At 49.1% G+C, this 15643-nt stretch overlaps 1 protein-coding gene across 3 annotated transcripts in view; it reads right to left on the reverse strand.

Moving 5' to 3' along the window:
- Nucleotides 1-15643, reverse strand: part of RGS10 (regulator of G protein signaling 10) — a 41235-nt gene that overhangs the window by 13676 nt on the left and 11916 nt on the right. For all 3 annotated transcript variants that reach the window (XM_043926483.1, XM_043926482.1, XM_043926484.1), the window contains 3 exons: nt 13633-13751; nt 12378-12464; nt 1085-1228 (listed from right to left, as the gene is read on the reverse strand). In XM_043926483.1, the coding sequence (XP_043782418.1) occupies nt 1085-1228; nt 12378-12464; nt 13633-13751 (350 nt within the window). The remainder of the gene's footprint in view (nt 1-1084; nt 1229-12377; nt 12465-13632; nt 13752-15643) is intronic.

Below are 15643 nucleotides of genomic sequence, written 5' to 3' on the forward strand. Positions count from 1 at the left end.
GTTGAGCAGATGAAGCCTTCTGGATGCTGGGACATGCTCTGAGCTCTGTGCACACTCCAGCTGATCAAAAAAAAAAAAAAAAAAAAGGCCAACTGATGCTGTGGACCAGTGGTTTCCAAAGTGTAGTCTCAGAACCTACAGCATCAACATCACCTGGGGGTTTGCAAGGAGAGCAAGGTCTCAACCCACCTGGAAACCATCAAGTCTGCTCGTTAACTCTGGGGGTGGAGCCCAGTTTCTCTTTTATAGAGCCCTCCAGGTGGCTCTGCACTTGCTCATGTTGGAGGATTGCTAAATTAAGCTAAGAGCTAGTCTCCACCTGTGTGCCAAAGAAGGCCTTTGCTTCCCCAGTAAGAACAGGGCCAGCAGAAGTTAGCAATTTGTCAGTGTTCCATGGTCCACGGGTGTGTATATAAGGTTTCACAAGAACAGAACCTGCTATGAATAGTCACATCTGCAAACACATATCCGAAAAAAACCTCTGCAAGTACAGTTTCAGCCTGTTGCCTATTTTATTGCTGGCATTCCTTATATGACAATTGGCCAGAAAACTAGAGTTTATCCCTTAGAGGTCCATTTTTTAAACCTAACTTCTCCTGCATTAAGTGGACTACATTGACAAAGTGGACCACAGGCCAACTGAAGCAGGTGGTGAAGTTTGGATATTGTTACAAAAGCCTCAGGTTCCCTGCCACTTCGGGTCTTGTGCTTGCTCTTCTAGACTTATCTGGCTGCTCCCACCTTTAGCAGTTATCACATGTTGCTTCCTCAGTGTGGGTACCTCAAACAGCTCCAGCCTCCCTTCTAATCTGGTTGAGAAGACTGATAACCCTGCTTGGTCAAACTGTGAGTAGACCAAGAGTAAAGAGGCCTGAGGGCGGAGCCGATGGGTCAAATCCTGGGCCTGGCAGGCCAGCTTGTCTCTTTCACCAACCACGCCCCCTCCACATGCCTCAGGCCACCCAGATGGATGGGACTACTTCTAAGGTGTTCAGTATTTAGTTTTAACTGAATTCTTCCAAAGGAGGAGGGGGGCAGAAATGTCAGTTTTGCCATCAAGGGGCAGCTGGGGAAGTCAGGTTACCTGGTCCTGGAGCTTCTGGAACATCAGTGGATGCGGTTCCTCCAGGATCTTCTCATTGAGGCGGGACTGGCCCTCGACGTTGACTTGGGACGAGGCCTTGCTGGACAGAAAGGTCATGTAGATCTCCTTTGCCTTTTCCTGCATCTGCGGGGAGACACGGGGAGCCTGTCTGTTACCTGTGAGCACAGCCCTTGCCAGCCGGAGCCCAGAAGGAACCACTGCTGGGAGAGCCCTGGGGCATCTGGCTGTGGCTCCAGAGCTAAGCTGAATGGGGGGATCAGGGGGGTGGGGGGGCTCATGGTCACCCTGCCCCTTCCCCTTCCCCTTCCCTTCAATGCATCTGTGGCCACATCTCCTGCTTCAAAATCTACACTATTCATTCCGAAATGAGGACAGAAAGAATCCCAGCCCAGAGTGTGGGACATTGAGTAGCATTCACGACCATCCTGTGAATTCTCCAAATTAAGGCCTCAGGAGAAAATTTTGTTGTTGCTTAGTCACTCAGTCGTGTCCAATTCTTTGTGACCCCATGGACTGTAGCCAGCCAGGCTCCTCTGTCCATGGGACTTCCCAGGCAAGAATACTGGAGGGGGTTGCCGTTTCCTTCTCCAGGGCATCTTCCCAACCCAAGGATTGAATCTGCATCTCCTGCATTAGCAGGCAGATTCTTTACCACTGAGCCACCAGGGAAGCCCCATGAGAACATTATTCAGCCATAAAAAGGAATGAAGGACTGACACATTCTGCAGGATCAATGAGCCCTGAAAGCATTATGCTCAGTGAAGGAAGCCAGACGTGAAAGGCTACATGTTACATGATTCTACTCATATGAAATATTTAGAATAGGCAACTCCACAGAGACAGAGAGATAAGTGGTTGGCTCAGGGAGGGGGGAACAGGGAGTGACTGCTTAACGAGTAAGGGCTTTGTTTGCAGTGATAAACAAGTTCCAGAACTAGACAGTGGTGACAGTTGTATAATACTGTAAATGTATCCAATGCCACTGAACTTTAAAATGGTTAAGATGGTGAACATGAGAGCCCTAAAGATGGTTAGTGTGGTAAAAAGTGTGTCTATTTTACCATGGGTGTGCTCAGTCATCAGTCGTGTCCAGCTATTTGCAACCTTATAGACTGTATCCCACCAGGCTCCTTTGTCCACGGGATTATCCTGGCAAGAATACTGGAGTGGGTTGCCATTTCCTTCTCCAGGGGATCTCCCCGACCCAGAGATTGAATCTGCATCTCCTGCATTGGCAGGCGGATTCTTTACCACCGGGGAAGCCCCATGAGAACATTATTCAGCCATAAAAAAAGAATGACGGACTGACACATTCTGCAGCAACATTGATGAGCCCTGAAAGCATTATGTCAGTGAAGGAAATCAGACATGAAAGGCTACATGTTACATGATTCTTTTCTATTCATATGAAATATTTAGAATAGGCAACTCCACAGAGACAGATAGATAAGTGGTCGGCTCGCGGAGGGGGAAATGGGAAGAACCACCCAAGAAGCCACAGATTCTTTACAGCCATTGGCAGGCAGATTCTTTACCACTGAGCCACCAGGGAAGCCCTTTTTATTTTACCACAATACCAAAATAATCAAATTAAACAATGAACACATATCCCAGCCAGTGATCAAGCCCCTACTAAGTGCCAAACACATGCTAGGCATTTTATGACTATGGTCCAATTTCCTTAATCCCTTAGGAGTCCAGCAAAGTGCCATCTTCCTGTTACTGCCACGTCCCTGATGAGGAGGCCAGGAGGGGTGATGTGGCTTATCCAGGGAGCCTGCAGGGAGACATGGGACCATCTGACTCCCAAGCCTTGCATTTCTGCTCAGTTTCACACCTGTGACATACATTATCCACCCTCTCCCTGCCCCCAGTGATGCAGTGTCAGCCCTGCAGGACTGGGGGTTGTTTTCACAGAACTAGAGATGAGCATTAGCAAGAGATAGAACACTGCTGCCTGCCCTGAACCCCAAGTGCAGTTGGCCAGAAGGCATCAGCCCTAAAAGGCACTGCCCTGGGAGGGCTTGTCAGCAGGGTCGGGAAAGGTGTGCACACCTGCACTTAGGCGTCACCAAAACCCAACAGTGACTGCTGCAGGAATGTGTTGTTCAGTCGCTCAGTCATGTCTGACTCTTTGCAACCCCATGGACTGCAGCACGCCAGACTTCCTTGTCCGTCACCAACTCCCGGAGCTTGCTCAAACTCATGTCCATCGAGTGGGTGATGCCATCCAACCATCTCATCCTCTGTCGTCCCCTTCTTCTCCCGCCTTCAATCCTTCCCAGCTTCAGGGTCTTTTCCAATGATGGCAAACACTTTGTCTCACAAACAGCAGGCCTCCAGGCGAGGGTCCCGCAGGACATCCCCTGAGGGCTCTCTGCTCTCTGACATCCTGTGCTTATCCCTCACAAAGCTGTTTCTCCAAACATTAGAGCCCACCCTACAGAGGAAACCAGACAATAAAAACCTCTGAAATGGAGCTACGGAACTATGATTTGCACAGGAAACCAGGGGCTTCTCAGGGTCTACGTAGAAAACTCCACTCTCTCTAGATAGCCCACCTGGGGTCCTGCATGCTGCAGGGCTTGGCTTAGGAAACCCCAGGCTCTGAAAACCCTTTGGGCTCATAGAGACCACCGGAAGGCTTCAATACTTAGTGCTGAAAGGAGGAGAAAAGCAATCCTTTCACTTCTTTTGGTTCCGGGGACTAGTAGACAAAAGATCCTACGAGATGGAGGTCTGACCCATCTCCCGTCACCGAGAGAGAAAACCTTGGGGAGAAGTGCGGGAAGACCACCCAGGTGGGAGCCTTAAGGAAATGTGGCTGTTGCAAGGGACAGGCCGGGAAACCATCGAGGAGACCCAGGGGGCCAGTACATGGGGGCCGCCCACCCCTCCAAAACCCACTTATTTCAGGAAGCTCTGAGCCTCCCTCCCACCACCCCCATTCTGTCAGAAAGGAACGTTTTTGGAAAACCACTTCCTGTTTTAACGATAATTCATAAAAGCAGACTTTTAACCAGTCAGATTAGCAAACTCCATGTAGGGCCCTAGAAGAAGAAATAGCTTTAGGCCTCCCCTCCCCCTTGAACATTCACTCACACACACGCACACACATTTTCCAGATGGATCCAGGCTGTCTTGGGTGGTTCTAAAAAGAAGAAGTGTAATGAGTAGCTTGAGGCTTAGAGGTGGGGGTGACAGGGGGTGGGGGAGGACAGGAAGCAGGTTTTGGGGGGACGCCTGTAGGTGTACAGGCCTCGGGACTCTCAGCCCCTCTCAGCTCGGTGTCCACAACCACCCCGAGCATCTGTCGGAAAAGAGTGCAGGGTCCCCGAGGCGCCCGGACGTGGACCACCCTCATCTCTGGCTGATGGCTCAGGGTGACAGCTTCATGGGCAGAGCTTATCTGGCCGGGGTAGGAAGCATGACTGAGAAGGGAAACCCTGAGACTGCCAACCACAAGCTGGTCACAGGAAGGCCTGGTGTCCACGCTGAGGATGCGTAACAAAAAAGAAGAAGCAGGTCTCTCAAGTTATTTGGGGATATTTTCCAGAGTGTGGTTAACCCTATTCTAGTTCCTGTCGGGACAGGGTGAGAATATCCCCCACTGGTGGGGGCCCCCAGGGTTTCGGACTCTGGGTGTGATGTGGAAGGATGTCTGGCCTCTCTCCTCCAGCTGTTCCAGCCTCCACCAGAGCACCCGCGCCACCGTGGACAGCAGCCACGCCCGGCTCCCAACCCTGCCCCAGAAGGTGCTGGAAAAGGATTGCCCCTGGGTGCAGGCGATGACTCCCGGCATCAACCTGAGGACCCCCTGTTAGAAGCCGTGTGTAGCCAGGTTTGCCTCCAGACACAGACCCCAGCCCCTCTGCCCGGAGCCTTCCTCCCAGCCTGGCAGCGCGTCAGCCAAGAGCAACACCCAGCAGTAGTCAGCACTCAAACCCGGCTCCCAGCAAGTGCATGTTTAGGAGAAGCAAACTCACTTGAGCCTCATCAGCCCCAGAAAGAGAAATCGACCCAGAACAAAGGCAAAGGCATTCGCAGGCCAGAGTGCGGACGAGCACTGCTCTCTATGTTCTGGCTTCTCTCTCATTAGTAAGTGTGCTTTAACTTCATCCACTGGGAGAAATAAAAGCTTTTACTCCACGTGCCCCTGTAGTTAATGATTTCTCACTGAAACATCTCAAAAGAAAGAAATGCATTTTCTGTCTCCACTTTCTCCCTTCCACCTGCTCCCCCGTCCCTGGCTCCTGTCCTCCTACCAACACCCTTCTTCTGGACCTCTCTCCAGGCCCCCACCCTGCTCACCCCCATTGCCCTCTCGGGATTCTCCAATACCTTGCTGCTTCTGTCTCCTTTGCCAGCTCCTGTCTCTCTGTCCCCCCCAACCCTGCAAATTCTGGGGTTTCCTGAGTTTGGCCCTAGGCTGACCACTTTCCTAACCACATGATCTCCCAAGATTCCAGCCCATTCCTCTGCCCCGAGCAACTTACCATGCAGATAACTCGTGTCTAGAATTGTGGGCTTAGATATCCCACAGACATCTCACACCTAACACCGAGAAAAGGAGCAGTCCCAGCCTGGGGGGAGTCCCCCTGTATCCACTCCAGGAACCTGGGGGTGGTGATCCCCTAACACCCCACTCATCCCTGCACCCTGCCTGTCCCTGAGTCCTGCTCACCTGGCCTGCGTCAGCCCCTCCCCTGCTCTTCCCATCACTCTGCCAGAGACGGACAAAGGGGCAGGACACATAAGGAAAGGCAAGGATCAAGCCACACACCACCTGGGTTACTGTCAGCTTCAGAAAGAGAATGAGGCAAGGAAAAGGTCAAGTGAATGATTTGAGATTACTTCTGAGAAGGGGTTCAGGAAATGGAAAGCAGTTGGAGGAACAGTGAATGACACTGCAGACAGCAGCAGAAAGAAACCTAGGCCCTGCAAGCTTGTGGGGGGTGGGGGCGTGCAAAGTAGCATCCCGAAATGGCAGGAACTCAAGGGTATCTGGGAACCCAGGCCGGAGGGATGAAGGGGGCAGCAGGAAAAAGCCGTTAGACCCCCAGGTTCTAATCCCCAGCCCTGGGCAGTCATCTCCTCCCTCCCCACCCACCTACCACCCCCACCCACAGCCTGGAGTTTTCTTCTCTTGAAGACAAAGGTAGGAGGGAAAGGAAGAGATACCAAACTGAATACAAGGGTTAACTGAAAATCCGCACACAGACACGCAGCAAACTTCTCCCCACCCAGCTCATTGGAAATATGTTTAGTTTATAAGCCTATCAGGCTTGACACCACCAGGATGAGGGCCCCAGTCTATAGAAAACAGAAGCAGAAAAAATTCCACAGAAAGATTTAAAGATAAAGTTGAAATCTCCAAAAGAAAATGTAGGAACTGAAAGGCACAAAGATGAAAAACTAGGAAGGAAAGAAGAGAAAATTAAAGACTCAGTCCAGGGGAGGAAGGCCATCATTGGGAAAGAAACCAGAGAAAACGGAAGGAAAGAAGTTTCAAAAAAAAATAATGATAATAAAAATACGAGAACATTTCCCAGAACTACAAATTTCCAGATGAAAAGGCTCCAGAAAATGTCCCACACAGTGAATGAGCCTCACCCCCCTCCAAAGCCTCTGACTGTACAGCTTGAGAATACTGGTGATGAAAAGAGGGTATTATGTTATTCTGGAGAGAAAAAGCAAAGAAAACGAAATAGGTTACATGTAACGTACTGATTTGTAACAAAAATGGAAGATAATGGGACAATGGCTTCAAAGTTCTGAATGAGTTTTAACCTGGAATTCAATTTTATGCCCTGTCGGATTATCCATGAAGCAGGAGAATGGGAAAACAATTAACATTTTCACTCGATAAGATCTTCAAAGGTCTACCTGCCGTGTGCCCTTTCTCAAGAAGTTATGACTGGGCTTGCTCCATTAAGATGAGGAAGTGACTCAGGACAAGTGAGGGCCTGGGTCCAGATGGCAGGAGAGGGGCAAAGGGAGTGGCCACTGACAGCAAAGAAAGACCTGGGGATGTCCGGGTGGGAGCTGTGGCCAGAGGGCCCCAGGAGGGGCCCCCAGGGGAACCCGGACTGCAGAGATGAGAGGCCTAAGCCACATCATAACAAGAAGCATTTCGCAGGCTACTAGAAAGTATAAAAAGAAGAGAAGCAAAAAATGGTCCAGGGACTTCCCTGGTGGTCCAGTGGTTAAGAATCCGCCTGCCAATGCAGGGAACACAGGTTCCATCCCTGGTCCGGGAAGACCCCACGTGCCTCGGGGAAACTAAGCCCAAGCTCCACAACTGCTGGACCCACACTCCACGAGAAGAGAGCAGCCCCCACTTGCGGCAACTAGAGAAAGCCTGTGAGTAGCAAGGAAGACCCAGCGCAGCCATAAATAATAAATCAATAATTTTTTTTGAAAAAATGATCCAAGAAGAAAAAAAAATGTAATCGTAGCATCCTCTTGGGCTCAGCAGCAAACAATAAACAATAAAGTTTTAATAATGAAAATGCCATAGACAGGGATATAAAGTAAGTAGAAACTCATAGTAATGGTGAAAAGACATCAGTAGAGGATATCGGAGAATGATGAAGTGAGCCAGGATGGGGTGGAGATGCAGGGCAGGCCTGCACCAGGCCCCAGACCACACTATGAGCCGCTGAGTTCCTATCCGCTCCTGCCTGGACCCGGTCAAGTCCATATCAAAGGTCAGAAAGACACAGCCCAAACCAGAGAAAGAGGGAAAGCTGGAGGCTCCTGAGGGCTGACGGAAACGAGACCTTCGTACTCCATCCACTTGTGAAGTGAATGAGCTTCACATAAGGAGCACTTTTGGATCTTTAAATTATATATATATATACATATATATATATATATATTTAATAAAGAAGATGATGTGTTAGCCTTTTTAGGAAGACCTTTACGATTACTTTAAATAAGAACACCAAACACTAAAATCCTGGATCAAGTTTTAGTGTTAAATATAATAAAATTAATAAACATGAAGATCCCCTGGAGAAGGAAATAGCAACCCACTCCAGTATTCTTGCCTAGAAAATTCCATGGACAGAGGAATCTGGTGGGCTACAGTCCATGGGGTCGCGAAGGGTCAGAGACGACTGAGCGACTTCACGTTTCTTTTACAGACCCCTCCCTCTGTACTGGTTAACTCTGAACCACTATAAAAAGGCAAGGTACTGTTTGTTACATTTAAATACCAGTGCAAGTTGCTCTCAGAGCTTTGATTATTAGAAATCTTGCACCACCCCACTTCCCCACCCCCACTCAGTTTGGTTTTTACAAATCTGTAGGAGCAGCTGTATCCATTTCAATCATTGTCACATAGTAAATAGGCCCTTTATGCATGAATGAGTAAAAATGAATGAATGAATGAGGGAGAGCCAAAGAATAAACACCTTCTTGGAGCTTTTTCAGAGGTTTTATAAGGCATGAATGTTGCTCTGTGTTAGAAGGTAGATGTATCTCCCATGCTAACTCACGGGGAAGAGACCCTTTATAGAAAAATGTCAAACCATAAGGAAATCGCCAAGGGAAAGAACGACTCTGAAAGCTGTCTGCGGAATAGGAACACCTGGCAGTTACAACCCCCAGGAACCCCAAGACGGGAGCGGGGCAGGCATCACCTCCCAACTTCCTATAGTCCCAGCATCCCCCACCATAAATACAGAGCTCTGAGACCCTCCCAAACTAAAGGGTTGCTTTCCCGCCGGCCAGGGAAGCACAGACCAGGGAAGGCAGTGAAGGCACAGTATGGGTCCACTGTCTGGAGTTTCTGAGAGTTCAAACCCCAGCAGAACAGACAGCACGCCCCTTTCTCATGTCTACCCCTAAGACTGTGACTGCAGCTCAAGGTGGGCAGGGAGGCCACGATCCTGCCCACCGCGGGTCCTCAGGGGTCAGCTGACCTGAGTGGCGATCAGGGAGGACCCAGTGAGCCAGGCACCGTCCTAGGCTTGGCACCGAAGACAGACAAAGCTCGCCAACCCTAGAGAGCCCTCATGATAGAGGGAAAGGCAAACTGAACAGGAGATAAATAAATATAAGGTACCAGGTAAGTTGGTTAGAGCTTATGGGGCCATCTGGCTGGATCATGATAGAAAAAGAACCAAACCAGCACCCAGCACAGGTCCAATTTAAACCGAGGCCAAGGTGAGACTGGCCTCCATCTTGCAACTGCCTTAGTTCACGGTAGAGACAGACAGTCGACAAACTCCCTGCCGGCTCAGACGTGATGAGTCCGATTGTGAAATGCAGTTGGGCTGACTTCTCCCTGGGCCATGTCCTCCTCCGCATCTTAAAATTAGTGAAGCAGAACTTAGTTCTGGTTTTACTTCCCTGCTGCCGGACCCGCAAGACCGTCTGGAGCAGAGAGCCGGGCTGCATTCCCGGCTCTGTCTGCACTGAGCCCGTGGGGCCGTGGGCGAGCCACAGCCTAACCTCTCAGACCACAGCCCCGGTGTCTGGGAAGGTGGGAGGAACGGTCAGGACGCTGAGTGTGATGACTGGGAAGGAGGTGTGGACTCCATGGGCCTCCCAGATGGGACGCTCCGTCTGTCCCAGAGCCATCCACATCTTCAGGCAGCTGATGGGCGAGGCAGCGTTCACTGCCCTGAAGCAACGTCCAGGCCTCAGGACACAAACCCTGGGTGTCAGGGCTGGGGGTGCAGAGAGGGGCTGCTGGATTCTGGAAGCTCTGGCTGTCGGAGCTGGATGGGCCCATGCACTCCAACCCCATGGCTTTCCAATCTTTACCTTGGCACCCAGGGTTCTCCGGCCGTGACCCCACCTCCCTCCCAGCAAATGCGCAAACAGGCACAACGAAGCCAGCCCGCCCCCAAACACGAGCCTCCTGCACCCCCCACCCCCCGCCCTGGTCTGCCTTCAGCTCTTCTCTCCAGGCCGTCCTCCCCACAGGCTGTGCCCTCTTCTGGGAACACTCCGCCCACCCCCGACCTCACCCCCATCCCCAAACTCTACTGAGATGTCAGCTGAAGAGTCACTTCCCCAGAGGCCTGCCCCACACCGACTGCTTGTGCTCCCACGGAACCTGCACTTCCCATTTCTGGGTTCGTCGCACTTGCAAAGGCTTGGCGAACAGGGAGCTTCCGCTCTCGGGGCCTGTTCCCTAAAGAGGCTCGGCTGTCTCGTCCCCGCGTGGCACCCATGCTTTGCACAAGGCCTGGCCCTGAGCAGGTGCGCCAAAAAGGTCTGGCAAACTCGACCGAAAGGAAGGGCATGTCAGTGTCACGGGCAGGGACACCTGGGAAGCTCAGGAGGCAGGTTCAAGTCCCAGCTCAGCCGTGCAGGGACCTCCGCTGCCCTGTTTGCATGTAGAGGAGCGGCTGGCTGACTGGTCAGCCCCTCGCACCTCCATCACGCAAACTGAGGCAGAAGAGTGGCCATCTGTCCATCTGTCCCCCTTGACTCTGACCTAGGGCTTTAGGGTGAGGCCAGATGAATCCATTGCCTAGGTCAGCATTCATCGACAGTGGCCCCTGGGCTCTGGGCTGGGTGCTGGAGGCCAAGGAGAGCAATGGGTGAGACATCACCCAAGTGTTAGTCACTCAGTCGTGTCTGACTCTTTGCCACCCCAGGACTGTAGCTCACCAGGCTCCTCCATCTGTGGGGATTCTCCAGGCAAGAATACTGGAGTGGGCTGCCATTCCCTTCTCCAGAGGATCTTCCTGACCCAGGAATGCAACCTGGGTCTCCTGCATTGCAGGCAGATTCTTTACCGTCTGAGCCACCAGTGAAGCCCAAAGGGCCCAGGCAAAGTCATCCAGTGGGGAGAAGCAAGAAGGAAGCCGATGTCAAGGATCATGCCCAGGATGGCTTTCTGGGCTGACCTGGGAAATCCAGCTCCAGGAATCTCAGAATCCATCTATCCTTGCCCCCGCAGAAGGGAAGGCATAGAACAAAGGCCACACCACTCCATCTTGGGGAAAGAGTGTCTGAGGCAGAAAAGCCTTTGAATAAACCAATGACAGATATTTTCTGCAAACACGTAATGGCTTCTGGCTTCATGGATTCCAGCTTTTTGGAGCCAGAGGCTTAAAAACTGGCAGCCCACAAGCCACATCTGCCCATGGCTATGTTTTGTTTGGCAGGAAACGTTTCACATTTTTAAAAAATCAGTTCCATCATTTATAAGATTGGATGGTTTCACATAAGAATCCAAACGTCCAGCTTCTCTGGAAAAACAGGCAGTGGTTGGGCTAAAGATGGGAGAAGATGCCCTAAGAAGCAAGGTCCCTCAGCGAAGACCTAGGTGGGTAGAACCCAAGGCAGGGAAAGCTCAGGCAGCCACAGACCCCAAGGCATTTGCTGCTGAAGTCAGCTAAACAACCAGCCACTGGAGGCAGGACAGGCCACCCTCTAATGCCCCAATCCCCACCACTCCCTACAGCCTCACACCAAAAATCTCCTTCATGCACATTATTACCGGAAGATCCCCTAGAGAAGAAAATGGCATCCCACTCCAGTATTCTTGTCTGGAAAATCCCATGGACAGAGGAGCCTGGTGGGCCATACGTCCATAGGATTGCAAAGAGTCAGGCACAACTGAAGCCACTTAGCACACACGCATGTAGGCATTTAGCCATGAGCCTCTTAGAAAGACACCAGCACGAGCCTTGTAAACACACCCAATCCACAAGCATCCTTGCCCAGAATCTCCTCCACCTCCCCTGACACCCAACCTTCAGTGGCAGAAAATTCAGCTGACATTGGAATTAAAGACTGCCTCCTGCAAAGAGCACATATTCACCCCGGAGAACAGTCAGAAACTTTCTATGTGGGATCCCTGCCAACTACAAGATGTTTTGTAAAGATATATTGAATAATTGACAATCCATCTGATGCGCCTTATGCTTTTATCACCATGCATCTGCTTTACGACGTCCGTACAAAACGCCAACATGTCAAGCCCTGGAGGGAGCATTCACATAAATTATTCATGAAAAAAAAATCATACTCGATGAGAGACTCTCAGTGACTTAAATCGTTATTTCTACTTTAAATATTTGTTCATTTGAACAGCTCCATTTGAAAACAGATTAACACACTCTTTTAAAAATTGTTAATATTTGATCAACACAAGATAGGCTATTCTGTATCTTAAATCCTACCCCAAATCCAATATGGTTCGGATTTCTGTTGGCAATTTCAAAATTTATTGGAAAGGTAATTGTAACTTTTTAAGGAAAGAAAAAAAGTTAGCAAGAACATGGTTACAGAGTGAAAGAAGTACCTGCTTTTTATCTTGTGTTTTCTTAAAATCTTCACATGCTAGCCAAAATAAAACATTTTCTTCACTGAATTCCTTTTTTAAAAATTCCTATGGATGAAGAGAAGAAAAAAATATCAAACAGTATTCTACTTAAAAAACAAAGAAACAAATAATGCATTTCCTTTCAAGAAGTGATAAGTCAAAATTCGACAAATGAGCATGTTCACTCACTCTGTAAAAGCTCCACCCCCAAAAACAGTGTTATGCTTAATATTAAAGCTAGAATTTCATATGCATTTCAACTTAATGGTTTTAACATTGTGAAGAAGTGTAAAAATGAAGCAGGAATCTACTCAACAATTCTTAACTAAAAATAAATTACCAAAAAGTAAATTAAAGTGGAAGATATATTAGTTCCTTCCAGACAGTGTTTAAACAAAGAATATTCCTCTAAAATCAGGCTCATTTTTTTTTTAAACAAAAGAAAAGAAAACATATTAAGCACATCTAAAAATGCCACAATGAAAACTATTTTAAGTTGGAGGTGTGCTTTCTTTCGGCAGATGTTGGGGGTCAGTGGCACAGCCAGCTATCCCAATGTGCATGGAAAAGTTTTCTCCCCGAGATCTAGATGGTGCTTACGGAGGCCCCATGTCCAGGAATGGCTGCCACCTGCTCCCTGGAGTCTGCAAAGGGAACCAACAGTAGGATGGCTTTTGATGGCCTGACCCAGGACTAAAGACAGAAGTCAGTGGGACTCAGGCAGATACAGGCATTCTTGAAATTTACAGGTTCTTCTGACACCTGGGGTTTCTGGAGGCCATTTCTAGGTAGTCCTGACATTTCCCCATCCGCCTGTCCTCCTTTGAATTCTGCTTCACGTTACCAGCTGTTGTCCAGCCTCTTTTACTCTATGAGCAGTGTATCCTGAGAAGCCCCAGCACACAAGAGAACAAGCCTTCACATCAGGGAGACCCTGACTGCCCCCTCCTAGGTGTCACAGAGCTGGAAATTCTTTGCAGATTCTGCCAATGGGCACAGTACCTCTTCCCCATCCCCTACCCCTCCCAGTTATATAAAACCAGACACAGTCAGGGCAAGCCTCTCAGTGCTGGTCCATGACCACCCGGGAAAGCGTGCCCACGTTGGTCATGACAGGTGAGAAGTTTTCTCTCAAGTTGGGATGGACAGTATCAAAAACTGGCCTGTGTTTCCCCCACAGGCTTCTAAACTTTGTGTGGCGTGTCAATTCTGGTCAACAAGGAAAAAGGCACACCCTAAATCTTTTCACGCCTTCTGGGTCTTCAAGCAGATTCTCCAGGGAAGACGCCCATTTGGCTGTGCTCTTGGGGGTCTGGTGACTGCTGCTGGAGCTCCCATCACTGTCGTGGATGTCTGCAAAGCAAAGTTCAGAGACTGTGTGTGTGGTCTAAAGATACTGTCATCTTATAAGGAGCATTATTTTCATCATCATCACCACCACTATGACTAAGACACAGCATCAGGTTACACACCAGAATCTACTCTCTGGGCTAACACAGGGAACTCATTCATTCATTCATTCCTGACAACAACCTGATGAAGTAGGTGCTACCATTCCATTTTACAGATGCAGAAAACTGAGGCTCAGAGTCAGGAAGGGACTTGTCATTTTCCAACACTCCCCATATATCCTTCCTCCACCCACATAGCCACTGGCCGAGCCACAGGCAGCCTTCAGGTCTCCCTCAAGCCCTCCTTCAAGGGACCTTGACTCAACGGCAACTCCTCCCCATTACTTTCTGTGCGCAGTCTTATAATTACCCTGCTGTGTTGTGACTGTTTGCACAGTCGGCTCTCACTAGTCTGAAGGCTCCTCTGTGTCTTGATCTTGTATCTCAGGAGGTTGGTCATTGCCTGGCACACAAAGTAAGTACCAGAGCTGGGAAAGGGAGGCAATGGACACAGGTGCCAATTTTAAAGGGACGCCAAAAAACTCAGGCATCAGATGAAAGAGATTTTCATGCAATATATTGAAAAACCAAAATTAATGCAAAAAATTCCATAATGAGCAAAATACTAAAGACAGAGTCGTTATAACTGAGTTTTCCTGTGCCCCTCAGACTCCAGTATGGCTCGGCATCACACTGACACGATGGACAAAGACTGAATGAGTTAATGACTGCACATGCCCATCTCATGCACTCTCTTACTCCTGCCTCCAAAAAGAGCCTCTTGATTAAAGGAAAGGGGACTGGAACCTCCAACTAACACACTCTGGCTACTTGCCTAAAGGAGGAAGCAATAGCACAAACACATCTCCTCTCACTTGGCCCCTCCCTGGAGTCAAGGGAAACACCATGGAATGTCACTTCAGATGGGCCCAGGTTCCAAAGCCACTTTGGCCAATTTGAACTACGTGCCTGGGTGTTCTGCTCAGCCACTCACTTGTGTCCAACTCTTTGCGACCCCAAGGACCGTAGCCAGCCAGGCTCCTCTGTCCATGGGATTGACTCAGCAAGAAAACTGAAGTGGGTTGCCATTTTCTCCTCCAGGGGATCTTCCCAACCCAGGGATCGAACCTGCATCTCCTACATTGCAGGCAGATTCTTTGCCACTGAGCCACCAGGGAAGCCCTTGAACTATTAATATGTGAACATGGGCAAAACTCTCTGCAAGATGAAGATAATCTCTGCATCTTTGGGGTTATCAGAAGGATTAAAGAAGGAAACACATTAGGCACCTAGATGTTCACAGTGGACCCTCAAGAAATACTAGTTCTTCTCTCTGCTTCCTTAAAAGTATAATCTATCAAGTGAATATTTTTATAACTAATACTTCTTTTTCCATTGCTTTTTTTCAAAGTATAGTTATGTCTCTCTAAAGAAAAGTTTGAATCTGGGAGAAAATAAACTTTAAATCAGGGCTCCCCAACCTCCGGGATCTAATGCCTGATGATCTGAGGTGGAGCTGATGTAATAAAAATAGAGTGCACCATAAATGTAATGTGCTTGAATCATCCGGAAACCATCCCCTCACCACTCCGGTTCATGGGAAAATTGTCTTCCATAAAATCAGTCCCTGGTGCCAAAAAGGTTGGGGACTGCTGCAAGAAATCAGCAAAACAAATCATTTTAAAAGGATAAATCTTAAAAGTCTTATGAATATTAATTGCTGCAGGTAGCTAGGGGACCATATGGTTTCAAATGCTTTTAGAGGAACGTTGTACCAGAATATGATGAACTTCGAAGTACCTCTGCTTCCGTGATCTCTCATGTACTACTGGGGGTCAACACAGGTTCATTTCT

Source organism: Cervus elaphus, chromosome 15 (assembly GCF_910594005.1).
Source record: "Cervus elaphus chromosome 15, mCerEla1.1, whole genome shotgun sequence".
NCBI classification, from domain to species: domain Eukaryota; kingdom Metazoa; phylum Chordata; class Mammalia; order Artiodactyla; family Cervidae; genus Cervus; species Cervus elaphus.